Source organism: Phaethon aethereus (genome assembly GCF_964289735.1).
Source record: "Phaethon aethereus genome assembly, chromosome: 7".
Taxonomy (NCBI): Eukaryota; Metazoa; Chordata; class Aves; order Phaethontiformes; family Phaethontidae; genus Phaethon; species Phaethon aethereus.
In genome coordinates this window covers 29,125,251-29,141,318 of record NC_138583.1, presented here as the reverse complement: position 1 = coordinate 29,141,318, position 16,068 = coordinate 29,125,251, and the positions used below count along the sequence as shown (strand labels likewise).

General features: G+C 39.3%; 1 protein-coding gene across 1 annotated transcript in view; it reads left to right on the top strand.

Moving 5' to 3' along the window:
- Positions 1-16,068, top strand: part of LOC309406999 (VPS10 domain-containing receptor SorCS1-like) — a gene marked incomplete at its 3' end in the record, with an annotated part of 303,428 nt that overhangs the window by 194,681 nt on the left and 92,679 nt on the right. The window contains exon 5 of the mRNA XM_082002391.1: positions 5,202-5,275. Within this exon, the coding sequence (XP_081858517.1) occupies positions 5,202-5,275 (74 nt within the window). The remainder of the gene's footprint in view (positions 1-5,201; positions 5,276-16,068) is intronic.

Below are 16,068 nucleotides of genomic sequence, written 5' to 3'. Positions count from 1 at the left end.
AGTGTCTTATCAACATTATTTTCATCCCAAATCCAAAGCATAGCCTCATACTAGTTTCTATGAAGAAAATTAACTCTATCCCAGCTGAAACCAGGACACTTGGCCTTACACTTATCCGCACCTAGAATTTCCCTGCATTTCTAATAGCTACTGCAAGCCCCAGCAATCTTTATGTTGTGTAACACATGCTACAACAGATGAATTCTATACTAAAGAGCTTAGAAATTTGAGTGAAGGGAAGATGTGGAGGAGGTGAACCAGGGAAGAATAAAATACATCTAGTCAAATGATGGAAGGAGCCAGAGCTATTTTACAGCTGTGAACTAGAACACAGGTAGATTATGAAACAATAAATTGTTCATTCTATGCAATACAGGGCAGAAGGGCAAAGAAAGAGGCATGGCAGAATATATCCAAACCATCCAAAAAACAGAAGGTTTTATGAAGCTAAGTTCTTGAGAGCTTACTGCTTTGGAGAGATTTTCCAGAGCTGAAGTAAAGAAATATGTGGAGTTCTTTTTCCTGTTTCCTAATACATGCCTTCCCTTCTAGAAGTGATGTAGCCTAGATCAGTTGACTCAAATAAAATTCCAGTTATTCTTCATGGAATATTTTCGAAAACCATATTTTTTTCTCTATATATTTTCTGGAATTTAATTTTTTTTTTTTAAAGTGCAAACTGTCAAGCTAAAGTAAATAAGCCAATCAGGTTTGACTAATTTCTGTTAAATATTTTACTTTCACTAAGAATTTAGACAACTTCGTTTCTAAATTATTTTTTTTCTGTATTTTCATTGGATTATAAGAAAGTTATCCTTAGTTTACAAGTAATATTTTTTGGTTTTAGCAATATCTATATATTAAAGAATGTTTGGACTGTCTCAAATTGAAAGTGTTATCAATGAATATAGTCCCAAATGCAAAAAAAATTACTCAAGTCTAAAATTAGTGCTGGAAAGATCAGGAAATTAGAGGGGAAAGAGATGATTACATGGCAACTGTATTCTGCTGTTACTCAGATATCCCAAAGCATTTTAAGACAAAGCTTACGCTATCACTATGAAATACATGAACAGCTCTTATGCTTCTCACACAGGTTGGGAAACAAATAATAGAGAGGGTGAGTAGTATACAGATATTGCTTAGTGTAGATAAGTAAAGAAGTTCAGTCTTCAGATGTCAGCTTTCCTTACTCCAGAAGTTAGTAATGTCATGTTGCAAGGTTTTTTCTGTAGTTGGTTTCTTGCAGTTCAGAGGGTTTACTGATCCCTGCTCAGCCTCAGAAGGTATTTGTAACCTTGGGATAGCCTTTCCTTTTCCCTTTAATTTCTGGTTTTTATCTAAAAGACGTGGTTGGTAGGTTTCTGCTTCACAGAATATTAGGATTTTAAAAAGCAAAACAAAGCAAAACCAGACTGTTAACAATTGTTAAGTACTTGGGTATTGCTCAGAAAAATAAATATACAAGGGAAGAGGAAGCAGAAAGACAATTATTCCCTGATGAGCAAGGATCAAATCTGAGAGATAAATACAAGATTTGTACTTCATAACAGTTTTGTCTCAATGAAAACAGAAATGTCAGATCACTACTTGGTCCTCAGATGAAAAAATACATTGAAATTGTAATAGGTTTCTTTTCTATTTGTGGTAGAAAAAGAAGCGTACAAAGAACATTATCTAATTTCAGTCTAATAATGAAAATTGTCATCAGATACAGTGCTTGCCAAAGAAAATGTCATGTCTGAAGGGACTGCATGCATGAGTCTGTCACAAGAAGTCCCTGGAGAGAGAAGGCTTTTATAGCAACAACAAAATATGATGCTGGGTTTAAAACATATCCATACAAGCACTATAATTGCTAAATGGGGAAAAATAACCCCAGCTGTATCATAACTGATACTTGACAAAAACTTAGCCTCCAAATATTTCTTTTTTTCTAGTCCAGCTAAATAAATTCAGTCTAAAATGGGTGACACTTAGAATAAAATATCTAAAAAAAAATCCTCACTGCAAGGGATTTTGGGTTTTTTTGTGGGTGGTGACACATAAGGTGGGGAATTCCCCCTTTGCTAAAGATACATTAGTGCTGCCTGTGCTGCTGTGAGTCCGTAAAGGCTGAGATAATGGAAAAGGAGGAAAAACCTTCTAAAGGCTGGTTATTCAAGTGTCTCCTCAATGACAATGAGGACTTTGGGCATGGGTTCCCAGAGAGCGGATATTTCCCTTTGAGAGCTGTTGCCTTTTCTACATGCTGTCTCCAGCTCACTGGGCACTGCCTTCCAATTTGAGAGGCTGATCCTGACAGTGGAATTGCTATATTCATTTCCTACCTTTGAAACAAACTTATGAAGTCTTGCATTTCTCCACTCTTTGCCTGAACTACATGTCTCATTCAGGGCACACACTAAGAGAAAGCAGGGCTACCTGGGTGCTGTGCAGCATCACAGCTTCTGCTCTGCTGGGGCAGTTGTCAGATGCACGAGGTAAAGAGATCCTCTGAAGGGTTGTGCTGAAAGAGCCAGGGGCAAGTTGGGGCTCTGGGGCCATTCAACCAGCTGGCACTGCAGTGGGACTGCAGGCATGGAGAAGGCTGCTACACAAGCACAGAGAAAGCTTTTGCAGGCTGTATTTAATTCATTAGGATATGTTACTATCACCATATCACAATTCAGAGAGGGGATAACCTGACAAAAGTTGTGCTCGGGGAAACTAGAGAGGGACTGGGTGCGAGATACAAAAGGAGGAAAACAACATTTACTGTGATGATTTCAGCCATCTGAACATCAATGTCCCTGGAAAGCTTACGTTCTATACATCCCTGGTCTGGAAACAGAGGTGTTTGCTGAGTTGTTTGAATTGCTCCCTGTTCTTAATTAAAGGATCATAGCATCATAGAATAGTTTGTTTTGGAAGGGACCTTTAAGGGTCATCCAGTCCAGCCCCCCTGCAATAAGCAGGGACGTCTTCAGCTAGATCAGGTTGCTCAGAGCCCTGTCCAACCTGACCTGGAAAGTTTCCAGGGATGGGGCATCCACCACCTTTCTGGGCAACCTGTGCCAATGTTTCACCACCCTCATTGTGAAAAATTTCTTCCTTGTATCTAGTCTAACTCTACCCTCTTTTAGTTTAAAACCATTACCCCTTGTCCTATTGCTACAGGAGCTGCTAAATAGTTTGTCCCCTGAACTTTATTAAAACTTAAATTACTGATATGTCAAAGACATATTACTTGGAATGGAAAAAACTACTTTGCCATGAACAGGAAAATATGGACATTGAGGAGATAGATTGACAATAGCTTATTGTTAATATGTTTTTATTTTTGCTGCAATTACAGAAGCAGGTCTAGAAATGGATTTTGAATATGAAGGGGGAAAAATATCTCCTGGAATGGTAAAGTTCTTGATTAGGGTGACCTCAAAGCACTTTACAAAGTCATTGTTAAATGTCCCAAAAGATTTTCTTTAATTTTCAAAAATGAGTTTTCCTTAGTTATAGTTAGAGTCTCTTAAAGTTTCAAATAAAAATGTGTCTAGAATCTTCTGTTTAAGGAAAAATAAGTCTCACCACTGAAGTTTTAAAAGTAGATGCATTTCTATCCACAAAGCTAAACTGTTTTTCCTTTTCTTACCCTCATTATCTTCTATCCCCTCCACCGCCTTCTCTTTCTCTTCTTTGTCACTGTTCAAGAGAAAGGAAGATGCAAAAAAGAGGTGAATTTTCAGGTTTCCTATTGGTTAAAGTAAATCTCAACATATGCACAGTCTACTGTTTACCAAAAAGCTGTTGTAATTAGTTTCTCTATGTCCTTCCAAGGTTTTACAGTAGAGAAACTGAAGGATTTAGGTGTTTGTGTTAGGAATACAATGCAGACTAGGAAGTAGATCTCAAGGTTTCTTACATCCCAGTCTCATAATTCCTAAAATACATTCAAGTCCTCTTTCTGATAAACCCTAAGGTTTAAATCAGCTTCTCTCCTTCTCAGTCATTCTCTCAGGCATCCAGCTTTCTCTTCCCTGCCAATCCACTGCCACTACTCATTAAAAAAAAAAAAAAAAAAAAGTCAGTGTTTGCACATAAAGATTAAGATTGTTTGCATTTTCTGTAAGATCTCTAAAGTGATGTCCTGAAAAGGCAGATCACAGTTCAAAAAAGGGCTCTAACATCTTCCTTGCCAGAAAAGGGGGCTGACCAAGTCTATCAAGCAAGGGAAGGAGGGGGAATGAGATGAATCTGCAAAAAAAGTATAAGGCTGACTGCCTCTCAGTACTTCCTCATGAGAAATTTGGACTTAAATAAAGCAAAAGAAAGACAGAACGCAAGTAATCCTCCCCTCTACTGTCCTTCCGAGAATTACCTGATGGCAGCATGTATGGAGAGCAGCTATTTGTAAGTGCTCTATAACAGTAATATTTGTGTACCATTCTACAAAGACATGTCAAAGTATTTATAATACCTGTAACATGCCATTTTTGCTAACCTTTCTCAGTCTGGTTTGGTATTTATCATGGAAAGCCTTTCTGAAATGACTGATATATTTGGATATTGTTTGTGTAACCAGTCTAGGTGTCATGTTGTTTGCAGGAGAAGGACAGGAGCAAAGTGAGAATCACAGGTTTCCATGGTACAAGTAACTTGTGGTATTTAAAGTCATTCAGTCCTGCAAGAGAAAGCTGGACATGTTAGAGCACTTTTTTGGTGTCATGTTGAACAACCTCTAGGGATGGTTACTGGTAACTGGAAAGAAAATGACCTTCCAACATAATATCAAGGCAGGCAAGCCTGTGTATCTGTTGTCTGAGCTAGGCTAGGTTATCAAACTGTTGTGTTATACTATATATTTGGTGTCCATGACAAGTTTACAAAAGTAAAAGGCAGCTTTCCCATACTGCATGATTTTATTACCTGAGAGTGCCACAGAGAACTAGATGATGACTTTTCAGTTATGGCAGGCCGTTGGGTGTACCCATACAGTGATCTCTCAGGTAATACCAGCTGTGTCCCATGTCACACAGCTCAGTATTGCCTCTGCCAATAAAAGGCACTGCAGACATTTTTCATCTGCCCAGATGTGTCCCTTTGAGACTGGAGGAAGTAAAAGTCCAAGTCACTCTCAGAATTGATACAGGTTTTTTCAGATTAATTTCTCAATTACCTTTGTGTTTTACTGTAAGTCATGACTCTTTGTTTTTTGTTCGCAGTTATTCAGTTCAGTGGAGTTTGGCAGAAGATGGCTGCTGCTTCATGAGGGGGTTGCACCAAACAGGTTCTACTGGTAAGAGAAAAAAACCTCTTCCTTATTTCCTAGACACAGCTCCCCATACATACACAGATGTTGAAATGAGGCTTGAAGGCAGTGTGGCTGAATGCAGTCTGCACTGCTGATTTGTTGAGATTAATTTTGGACTGGTATGAAAGGGGCATTATTCTTCCGGTTACGTGTTTTTACAGCACTTGAAAATGGGGTCTTTGATCTAAGGATGATGCACAACTGAAATATACTGAAGAAAGCATTGATTTGGGAGGGGAGAGTTCTGCAATTTCCTGTGAACATTTTGAGTTTGAACGCAACTTTGTTCAGCTTAAGCTTGTTTTCTTTTGCACCAAATACAAAGAAGAGATCAATCTGGTCCTTCTACTAGTGAGAGCCAAAGACTAAAGTCTTGGAGTCTTTGAGGATGCTAGCATTTCTGCCATGGGTAACAGTGGACATCATCTAGTGGCCGGTGTTATGCTTTTTAAGTGCTGATAGACCTACTTCAGTCCTTGAAAGTGAGCAAGTTAATGACCATTGAACTAGGCGTACACAGTTATTTGTTATGAGCTTAAATCACCATGCAATATTGCTCGTAAGCAGCTGTGCAAGATTTCCAGTCAGATTTCAAGCTGTATGGATCAGTCGTGTGTAAGTTCCTCTTGCTGAATCTTTGCATGTCAGTTGGTTACAGCAATGGAAAAATGTTTGCAAGTTTGATGACAAAGTTACCTTAAAGGAATATCACAGGTTATTGGCACTGATGCAAGCTTAATTCCTTGTTGCATTAACTTATGCTGTACTTTGTATCTAAATTCACTTAGGGCCATAGCCTACGTGGTTATGACAGAATCTGAGCATCTCACAAACTTTAATATATGGGTTGTCTGTAATGGATGATTTGACTTCAGATTCAAAAGCTTATTGTGGCCACAGCCACTGAAAAATAACCCCTAGTCCAAACTTTATTCTGTAGTTCTTCACTACTAGCAAATTTGTTTGTATTTTGTCTCATCTTCAGTTTTATTTGTCACAGATTTACCCAGTGATTCTGGTGTACTGATTCTCTTCTCATGATTCTGATTGCAGGCAAATCTTTTCGCATTTGCTTTCCAGAGCAGTGATTTGCATACCAGTGTGAAGTTCTGTAACCACACTTGCAGTAAAATACTTATCTGAAACACTTCCATGCTGTCATGAAGTAGACATTCGTGTAGCTTCTACTTACACAGAAAACAAAGCTGACAAACAAAGCGGACAATAGACTGTTTTCCTGTAAATAGCCTAAATTTTCTGTCATAGTCTAAATCAAAGATAAGTTTATTTTTTTATAGTTTGGCTTACTCCTCTTTTTGGTTACACTGGTGTAAATCTGTAAGACTTCTTATGAGCTCTTTATGGAGGCAGTAGTCCACCTGAGAGAAGTCAGCTTGTGTCCTGTGAATCTGGTCTTTAAAAGAGAAGCTTTTGATAAAATAGTCATCTTGAAATCAGGAGGAGCTGCACCAGTTGATGAAAATGAGACCCCCGTGGTAGCTTCTAAACTATAAGTTTGTGCCAAAATCACAGGTTTTGAACATATCAAGATTCAGCAGTGGTTCAGTCAAATATTTTCTTTTAATTTATGAAAGAAGTAAGAGCTCTAGGTCAAATTTACTTCCAAAGTTGAATTTATATTTGGTCTGCAAAGGATATATCAGAGATTTTATTTGCTGCTCCTGCTTTTTAATCCTTTCTCAGAACCTGTGTTAGCTGAAGCTTTTGCAAACGAAATTCAATTTTTAACTTAAACTTGTTTCTGTGTAAGTGTCTGTATAGACAGGCACATATATATACCGTTCCTATTTCTTTCCTACAGGACTCCTAACAGGGTTTCAAAGTGCCAGATGCAAACACACAGCCTCACACATATCTTGTTTTTTTCTGGGCTAATAAAAGCAGAAAGTCCTAGAAACCTGGGGACCCAGTCTTTGAGACATCCAGCAAAACTGTACTCACTGAAGAGGGTCAGAGAGCTGGAAAGAATGTCCCTGCTCCTGGATCCCTGTGTCCTGTACTGCACTCCAAACCCTTTGAAGTTTCCCATCATTACTTGCAGTAGTGGTTTATTGTGAATTGAGCTGACGGATGCCTGCAATAATAATAATGATTAAAATTATCATTTTGCCTTTCCATGGAGCTCAAACTTTGAAGACCTCTTAGAACCTAATAAATAAGAGAACTCAGGTTTGGAGCTTCAAAGGCAAAGGGTAAGTTGAAAAGATGAAAAGATGTTCCAACCACCCATGTAATTCCCTACAGCCATAAACGAAACATGAAACTGCAAGTCTGTATTTTCACCTTGGACAAAATGTCCCTTGCATAACACATCTCATCAAGTAAGCTAGACTGTAGTTCTACTATCAAAAGTAAAAATAATACAACTTGTGGAGACAGTGTTGTATCTCATTCTGGCTTATTTATTATGATCATCATCACACAAAAAAATACTGTTAGATGCAATTACATGGACACTGTCTGTCCTCAAAACCATCCATAGTAGAAAACAGAGCTGTGCATGTGTAATTGAGAACATGTACACCACAGGGAGCAACACTGGGCTTTTCTATGCATTTCCATTTCTCTGCAGCCAAGTACCTGAGGACAAATAGGCACTGAAGTGCTGAATCGAAAGGGCAGCCCTTTGCACTCAGAGCGTGGCCACTGCTGACTCCCCATGCAAGAAAAGCAAAAGGGAGCTGGGACATAAGAGGGTGCAGATTTATAGTTGAAATCCAGACTTCTACAGCAACATCCCTGTCTCCGGTGCTAATGTACAAGTTGGGTAGAGCCTTGCTCAGTGCCCTGTGGTTTGTTTGTTGTGTTGTGTTTTGCTTTGTTTTTAATTAACTATTATACATTTTGGCTTAGAAATATGCAGAGTCTAATCAACCTGAAAAGTCAGAAGATTGACTTCCAATTATTCTTAAGAGCAGAAACGAATAGTGAAGGAAAATTCTCTGAAGGCACAATTTTTCAAGGAAAGCAGACAGTAGGGATACTCTCTCCTGTTCTTGGTGCTTTCTCTAAACCAAATGGTTTTGGAGGGATCAACCTGGACACAGCTGTATTATGCAGAGAATGAGGGCTATATTCCAATATCTAAGGAAGGCTGAGGCCTTGCTTTAATACAGACTGCTTCCAGGACTACCTAAACTGGGACTTTTCTAGTTTCAGGAGGACACAAAGCAAAGCTTTTGGTATCAGGGTTCCTGAGGCTGCATTTACTTAGCGCGGCTTATTTTGACAGGGAAGAAACATACGGAAGACTAAAGACTTTTAAATGGATTTGAATGGTTGATGAAAGCAAAGTTGCATATTCCTGATTGGTCACTGATATTTTAATTGCCATTTTACTCTGTCATGGTGGTCTTGTAAATAGTTTGTGGGTGACTCTAAGTCTTGTGAACAAACACTACTGAGCTTGCTAGTTTTAGTCTTGAGAAGGTTCTGCATGCAAATGCTGTCAGAGAAGCTGTAGTGTCTTTTACAGCTGCATTTCTTATATCTGTTTCCAAGAGAATTTTTTTGTTGTTTATTTTTGGCTGCTCTGTGAAACACTCACTCTTATTACCACCCCAGAGAAGTTTAAACACCTGAAGAACAACTTTAAAGCAATCTGCTGATGCCTACCGCATAACTCTGAGAAACCATTCTGTGTAGAGACAACTCAGCTCCTTGTAGCTCATATGTATTTTGTATTCTTGCATCCTCTATTTCATTAAGAGGAGACATTAACATGAAAATATAACCTGTGTTTATTCAGAGCTCCTCTGTTCCCCCTTTTCATTCTTCAACTCTAAATGATTCCCTGACATCCACACTTGTGATAAAAGAGATTGTAACATTACTCTGTGGAGGAAGATATCGGGTAGTGGATGAGCAGATAAACTGATACCCTTAAAATAAGAGGTGACTGGATTTTTCTCATCTTAAAATAATGGAAGAAAAAGGGATTTGTAATTGTCTACCTCATTAGAATGTTGCAAGGCCACATCTGTGATAGGCAGACTTTAGTGATGGGCTACTGTAAAACTGAGATGTCTAATAATTGCTGTAATTTGGGTATTTTATCATGTATCTGTTTGCATAATCTAGGTATGTGAAAGTGGTATACTGAGGAAAGCGTAATCCACTCAGAGAATCAACCATATGTATCTGATGGAAACATAAAAGAATCCACACTGCATACAACCCAAGGCACTGCAGTTCTGCACCGTATCAACATTTTTCGTGGTTTTTTTATTATTTCTCTGGCAGGTTCCTGAGATTTTGCTGTTAAATATATTGTGACAGAAAAATGCATTGAAGTTATCAAGGTGCTTAGTAATTCTGGAACTATGCTCTATGAAAATATCCTAGTTACTAGGAGAGGAGTACTCGAAGCAATATTAGTTCAGCAGGGTAATAGAGAAACAGCAGGTTAATATACATGCCTAATGGCTGATAGCATATTGTTTACTAGTGTGGTTGGCATTAGGGGAAGAGAATGCAGTAGATGCTAGTTAGAAGAGTTGGATAAATGCTTTATCTAAATACTTCTGAGTTTATTTTGGTGATATTTGCTGATTTTCAGCATACATTCCTATGGTGGAATTTTTCTGACAGAGGTGTTTTTTGTGGTGAGTACAAATGTGAACACAACTGGCGAATCAGTCATATTGGGAATTACTTTACTTTTTTTCTTGCTTTTTTAAAGTTGTCCAGTCATCCAGTAAAAGTTCAATAGCGATACCTTGTGACTTGCCAATCTAAACATTCATGACCAGTAGTTACAAAAAAAACCAGTCAAAGTGTATCTAGTTCAATATGGCCAAAATATATATGCAGAAATTGCTCATTAAAAGCTAGATTTTTTATTCTGGTCCTCAGATCAAGTCATGCCTTTCAACCAGAAATTATTTTCTGAAAGTCTGTAAGTCAAGGTATCATGATTAGAGCTGTCCCCACTGCCAAAAAAAAAAAAAAAAAAAAAAAAAAAAAAAGTTAAAAAGTTAATTAAAATGTCTGCAAAATGTAATGTTTTTTTAACCAAAATGAGACATTTTCTGAAAATGTTCTTAGCTAATTCTAATCATAACCTAACCTTGAAAAACTTGGGCAGGGGGGAAAGCCAAGTAAGAAATGTGTCTTAAAAACTAGCATAAAACTCTATCATCAAGTTATAATCATTAACTGTATCAGATTTTTTTTTTTTTAACTTATTTGGGTATTGCACCCAGAAAAGCAAGTAGGAGAAATACAAAAGAAGTAACACTCCATACTTCAAGAAGATCAGAGAGCTTTAATGATGATAGGGGTGGAACACCTCTCCTATGAAGAAAGGCTGAGAGAGTTGGGCTTTTTCATCCTGGAGAAGAGAAGGCTCCAGGGACACTTATTGCAGCCTGACAGTACTTGAAGGTGGCTTACAGGAAAAATGGAGACACCCTCCTGGTGCAGGGACTGTAGTCATGGGACAAGGGATAACTGTAGGTCAGAGGGTAGATTTACATTAGATATAAGACAGAAGTTCTTTACTGTGAGGGTGGTGAGACATTTGGCCAGAGAAGTTGTGAATGCCTTATCCCTGGAAGTGTTCAGGGTCAGGATGAATGGGGCTTTGAACAACCAGATGCAGTGAAAGATGTCCCAACCCATAGCAAGGGGGCGGACCAGATTATCTTTAAAGATCCATTCCAACTCAAACCATTCTATGATTCTAAGATGACTGTCTTAATTAGATTAAAAAATACATACATAGTATAAAAAACATAGTATATCACATTTTCAGTAGGGTCATATGTCCATGATGTTAATGATTCCCTGAAGAAATTACAGATGATATGTCAGTTTGTTAAGAGATGTTGCTATGTCTCCACTCTGTCTTGGTTTTTTCTGAGTATGAGAAGGAGAAGAAAATGGATGCAAACATTGTAAAAAAGCAGCCAACCAACCTTTCCCCTCAAACAACACAAAGATATGCACACACACTGAAATAGAGAAAAAGAGAAACTGGTAAGCAGCTGGGAGGACAGATTAGTAGATAGGGCTGTATTTGTGTTTCTTGTATGAGCAATGGTAAAGGAAGTTAATCTTCAGAGTGGAATTATAGAGTATATATCTTTTCCAGAGGAGGCTAGAGACTGTATTTTAAAAAGTCTGACTGTGTTCATTGGAGCAGCTGAAAATCAAGGGAAAAAAGTGTCAAATCCCTGTTAAAAACTTCATTATATTCAAGCAGCTGGAGCAAGATGGGCGAACAGTCCCAGTGTTCTTCTCAGATCTTGGCTTGGAGAGATTTGCACGCCCACCCAGGTGGGCTGAGGCACTTTAAATGGCATGGTATCTGGGCTGTTTACAAATGATGCTGTGTAGTGCTGAACAAGACCTTTTAATCACTGCAGGGCAACTGCTGTAGGCTGATGGGGAAGATGCCAATCAAAGGGCATTGTGACAGCCTGTCCAGAAAATCATCTGCTTGATCTAACACACAAGCCATACACAATGAGTTGAAGTGTACTAGAATTTTAATTTAAAATGTATGTATTTTATAGCTTAAATATAGTGGAGATGGGCACATGCCAGAGGGGCACATCACAGTGACCCATGACAGTTTTCAGGAGATCTGAAGTAAGTAACTGACTGATGGGGAATAGCAAGAGTAGTGAATTTTGCTTATTTCCATGGTTTTTTTTCTGAATTGAACACCACACATTTGCTCCCAGTTGTAGTTTGGCTTTGGGAGAAAGTCAGACTGCAGGTCTGAGCCTCTATAGTACAGACTGCTATTATCTTGCTAATATTTTTAGGCAGCTTCGTGGCTGCCAGCCTAAAGATACAGATGAGCTGCAGGCAAACAACACTGGCAGGGACGAGAGTGAAGAGAAAATCTGCAGCCATGCCTTTCCTTGGCCCTTACCATGCTGCTGCTGCTAACATTACTGATGGTGAGTAACACACATTAGAGCACTTTGTCACCATTCAGTGCCCATGATATTTACCATTTCTTCCCCAGAAAGGTCAGTGTTACATCCTGCCCAGACAGAGTGCAAGGGAGCATACTCTCAGTTGGCAGTGTTCACTAAAGATCCCACTGGCATTTCAAAGGATTTAGTGAAAAACTCTGCCTACAGTTCTCAGATAGCTGGACCCTGATGTAGCTCTATCTTTTTTCTACAAATGAAGGCTGAAATCTCTCAGATTTATCTCAGGAATTAGGATTTTATTCCTGTCTGGCTTCCAGAGATACAAACTTGCCAGCTTCATGTGGGTCAGCGGGGACAGAAAAAAAGACAGGCAGCATCTTCTTTCTGTTGCTGTTTAAAGCTCATTTAGACTCTTTGGGCTTATGATAAGTTATAGTTCTTAACAAACTGAGATCCAAAATACATATTTTTCGCCCCTGGAAAAGACTAAGAAAATTGCCTAAAGTCACACAGCAGGGGTTGATAGCACTCTGGTTGTCTGAGTTTATGATAACCAGATCCTCTGGTCCTAGTAGTCTCTTGAGAGAACTTGTTCCTCATAATCAAATCGAGATTTGTCAGAGCAAAATATAACTCCTCAGTCCCAGATCCTTAGTTTGGCAAATTTCCACCAAGTGAGAGAAAAAGTGTTCTCAACTCTATTTGATTATCATGGGGACACTAAAAATAGGGGTAAAATAGTAACTTGAACGTTATCTTAAAAGTCATAACTGAACAGAATCTTAACCATTACCTGGTTGTCCTGGTTTCAGCCAGCATAGAGCTGGTTTTATTCACAGAAGCTAGCGTGAGGCTGTATTTTGGATTTGGGATGAAAAAATGTTGATAATGTGCTGATGTTTTCAGTCATTGCTAAGTAGTCAAGGACAGTCCAGCTTCTCTTGCTGGCCTGCTAGCAAGGAGGCTGGGGGTGCACAGGAAGCTGGGAGGGGACACAGCTGGGACCACTGACCCAGACTGGCCAAAGAGATATTCCAAACCATACGACGTCATGCCCAGTACATAAACTGGAGTTGGCCGGGGGCGGAAGTGGCTGCTTGGGGACAGGTTATCAGTCACTGGGTGGTGAGCAATTTCTGTATTGGGAATCACTTGTTCTTGTACATTCCTTTGTCATTATTATTGTTGTTATCATTGTTGTTTCCTTCTCTCTTGCTGTCCTATTAAACTGTTTTTATCTCAACCTACGAGTTTTTTCCCAATTCTCTCCTCCATTCCACTGTGTATGTGGGAGTGAGCGAGCAGCTGCGTGGTGCTTAGTTGCCAGCTGGGGCTAAACCATGATGCTGGCTTTGCCCCCTTCCTCCCCTTCGAGTCATGTTCTCCAGCTATGAACAGGGAGAAGAGGTATATTCACCTGAATAAGCCTTTTGGGACTGAAAGACCCCATTCTGATTAATGCGTAGGTTGGTGTGTTCTGATTTTCCCAGTTCAGCTGTTTTATTTTAAAAAATCATCCAGAGATACTTTATAAATGAGTACAGACTCCCATGAGCTCCAACTTCTCTCCCATCATCCAATTCCCCCCGTTAAAGATTTGCAGAAGTAGGCAGGCATCCATATACCAGGTTCAAAAGCTTGATTTGAGGTTTACTCAGTAGCAGGAGCCTGCAGTGCTACCTAGGACCCTGGAACATGTCAGTCGTCAACGGGCATTGAACTAGAAAGCTGATTTCTCTGTATGCGCCTGTAAAGGGCAGCCCTTGAGAGAGTGAGGCAGTTGCATAATAAAGTTATCTGTGGATTTGTCTAGATTTATGTCAGGAAGGTTTCACTGCTACTTTCTGTTGTATGTTTAATGAGCAGCATACTGTGTTACCAGAGTTGACTTTGCACTCTTGCTGTAAATGACTTCCTGGCCTCCTCTGGAGCATCCTGACTGGGCCACAGCACTACAAGATGCCAGAAACATGCATCTTAACACAGTGGGAAACTGTGATACTATTAGACTGTACTAGCAGAGAAGCAGTAAATCAGGTAGGTTTGGTCCATTATATAAGGGAGCTGAGTTCAGAGGCTGTAAGTAGAGGGTACTTTCCTCCTTCTCTCCCTTTGAGCCAGTATTACGTCTTAAGTCTCCTGCAATATACGAAAAAGAGATGTAGATCTTAAAATCAGGATCTAATCCTGGTAGCTGAATTTTATACACTTAGTTCAGATCCTCATTTTAAGACATTCTTCCCACCCAGCGTTACCAGCAATAGATACCTACCTCCTTGAGAATTCGCATCCATCTATTTCAAAGTTTTAGCCAAGTTTCCTCTCTGGAGCTTCCCACAGAGAGCTGTGGTGTTACTGCAGTGGGGGAGAAGGCTTGGTTTGCTACCACCCACAAAGCTGTGGGGTTATTTGAACATCATGGGGTGCAAGGGTATAGATAATCCCACTCTAAGGTTACTAAAAAATAACGGTGAGAGTAGAAGTGACACCCCATTGCCTGGAAATCACACTACTACCTCCATTTACTTACTTATCTATTTTGGTGTTAGCAACAACAGCCACCTTTTCTTATGGGTCAGTGTTGTGAGTTGGGCTTTACTCGCTGCAGTGCTATTTTCCATCAGTTCTAGAGAAAAGGTGACAAACTGAGTAAAGCATACCATAGGATGGATTTGGCCCGGTGGCTGCCAGTTGAACTGCACAAAATCGTATCATTTCATCTAATTGGACAATGTGAGAAGTAGTAGTGCAGCAATGTAGCAGGGAAAATCTAATCTGATGATCGTCGGGGGAAATTTATTGGCCAGGTATAAAGAAATGAAGTGCTGATTTATGCTTGTCTGGAATCTGGCCCTTTGTTTCTAAAATGTGTCAGGAGAATAAGATGGTTAAGAGATGTTAAAGCTAGAAAGCAATCTTTAAAGTATGTTCAAGGAATAGTAAAATCTGTAAAACTTCACATAATAGGGACTGAACTAAAGAAACCACAAGAGTTCCCTCCCACATTATGCTCCCTGGGGCAGATTCACTGACCTCTATAAGCAAAAAAGGAATAGAGAGTATCTGCAAAGTCTTCATGGAGTCACTATAGTAGTAAAAGAAAAAGGAGCTTGGAGGACTCTCAGGCTCTATTTTTGTCTTAGCCACATTACAGCTGTGTGATCTTGGTCAAATCAATGAAGTCCCTGTGCTCTTGACTAATCAGTGGAGTTTATCTATAAAGCTGAGAACAAAAATTTTCCTCAACTCCTATTTCTAACTTGGTCTTCTGGTCTTGTACTTTTCCATAGGTCTTGAACAAATCGGTAGCACACAGGGAAGGTTACTTAAAGGTTGATTGTCAAGTACTTTTGTATCTTTGGACAAAAAGCTCCTTGTTCAGTGCTACATGTTACTATTTTTATGACTGGCAATTAGGATTTAGAGTGTTATAGAAGAATCAGTGGAACCAAAAAATTGATGCTACTGAGGACTCCATGAACGTCACCCACTGTTGTTTTCATTCTGTCCTTAAAAACAAAAACAAAAACCTGCCATTCACTAAGTTGGAATAAGCTATCAATTTTTTAACATGAAGTGGCAGTATGTGTCCCAGAGGCAGGGGGGGAGCTGATTTTGCATTGACAAGATTTACGATAAGGGATTCGCATGAGTGCTGAGGCTAAAGGAAGATAAATCCCCAAAGGCAAATTCTACCAATAATTGAATTACAAAGCCATTATCGTGTGCTGAACAGAGAAACTTTATAGCTCTATTGTGACAGGATAAAGCTTGTTAGAATATTTATGTTCATAGGACAACTTTGGCATAAGGATCTCTGAGAGTATGTTCTCTCTTTCACCTGTCTGTGGCAGGTAATTAGTCTTT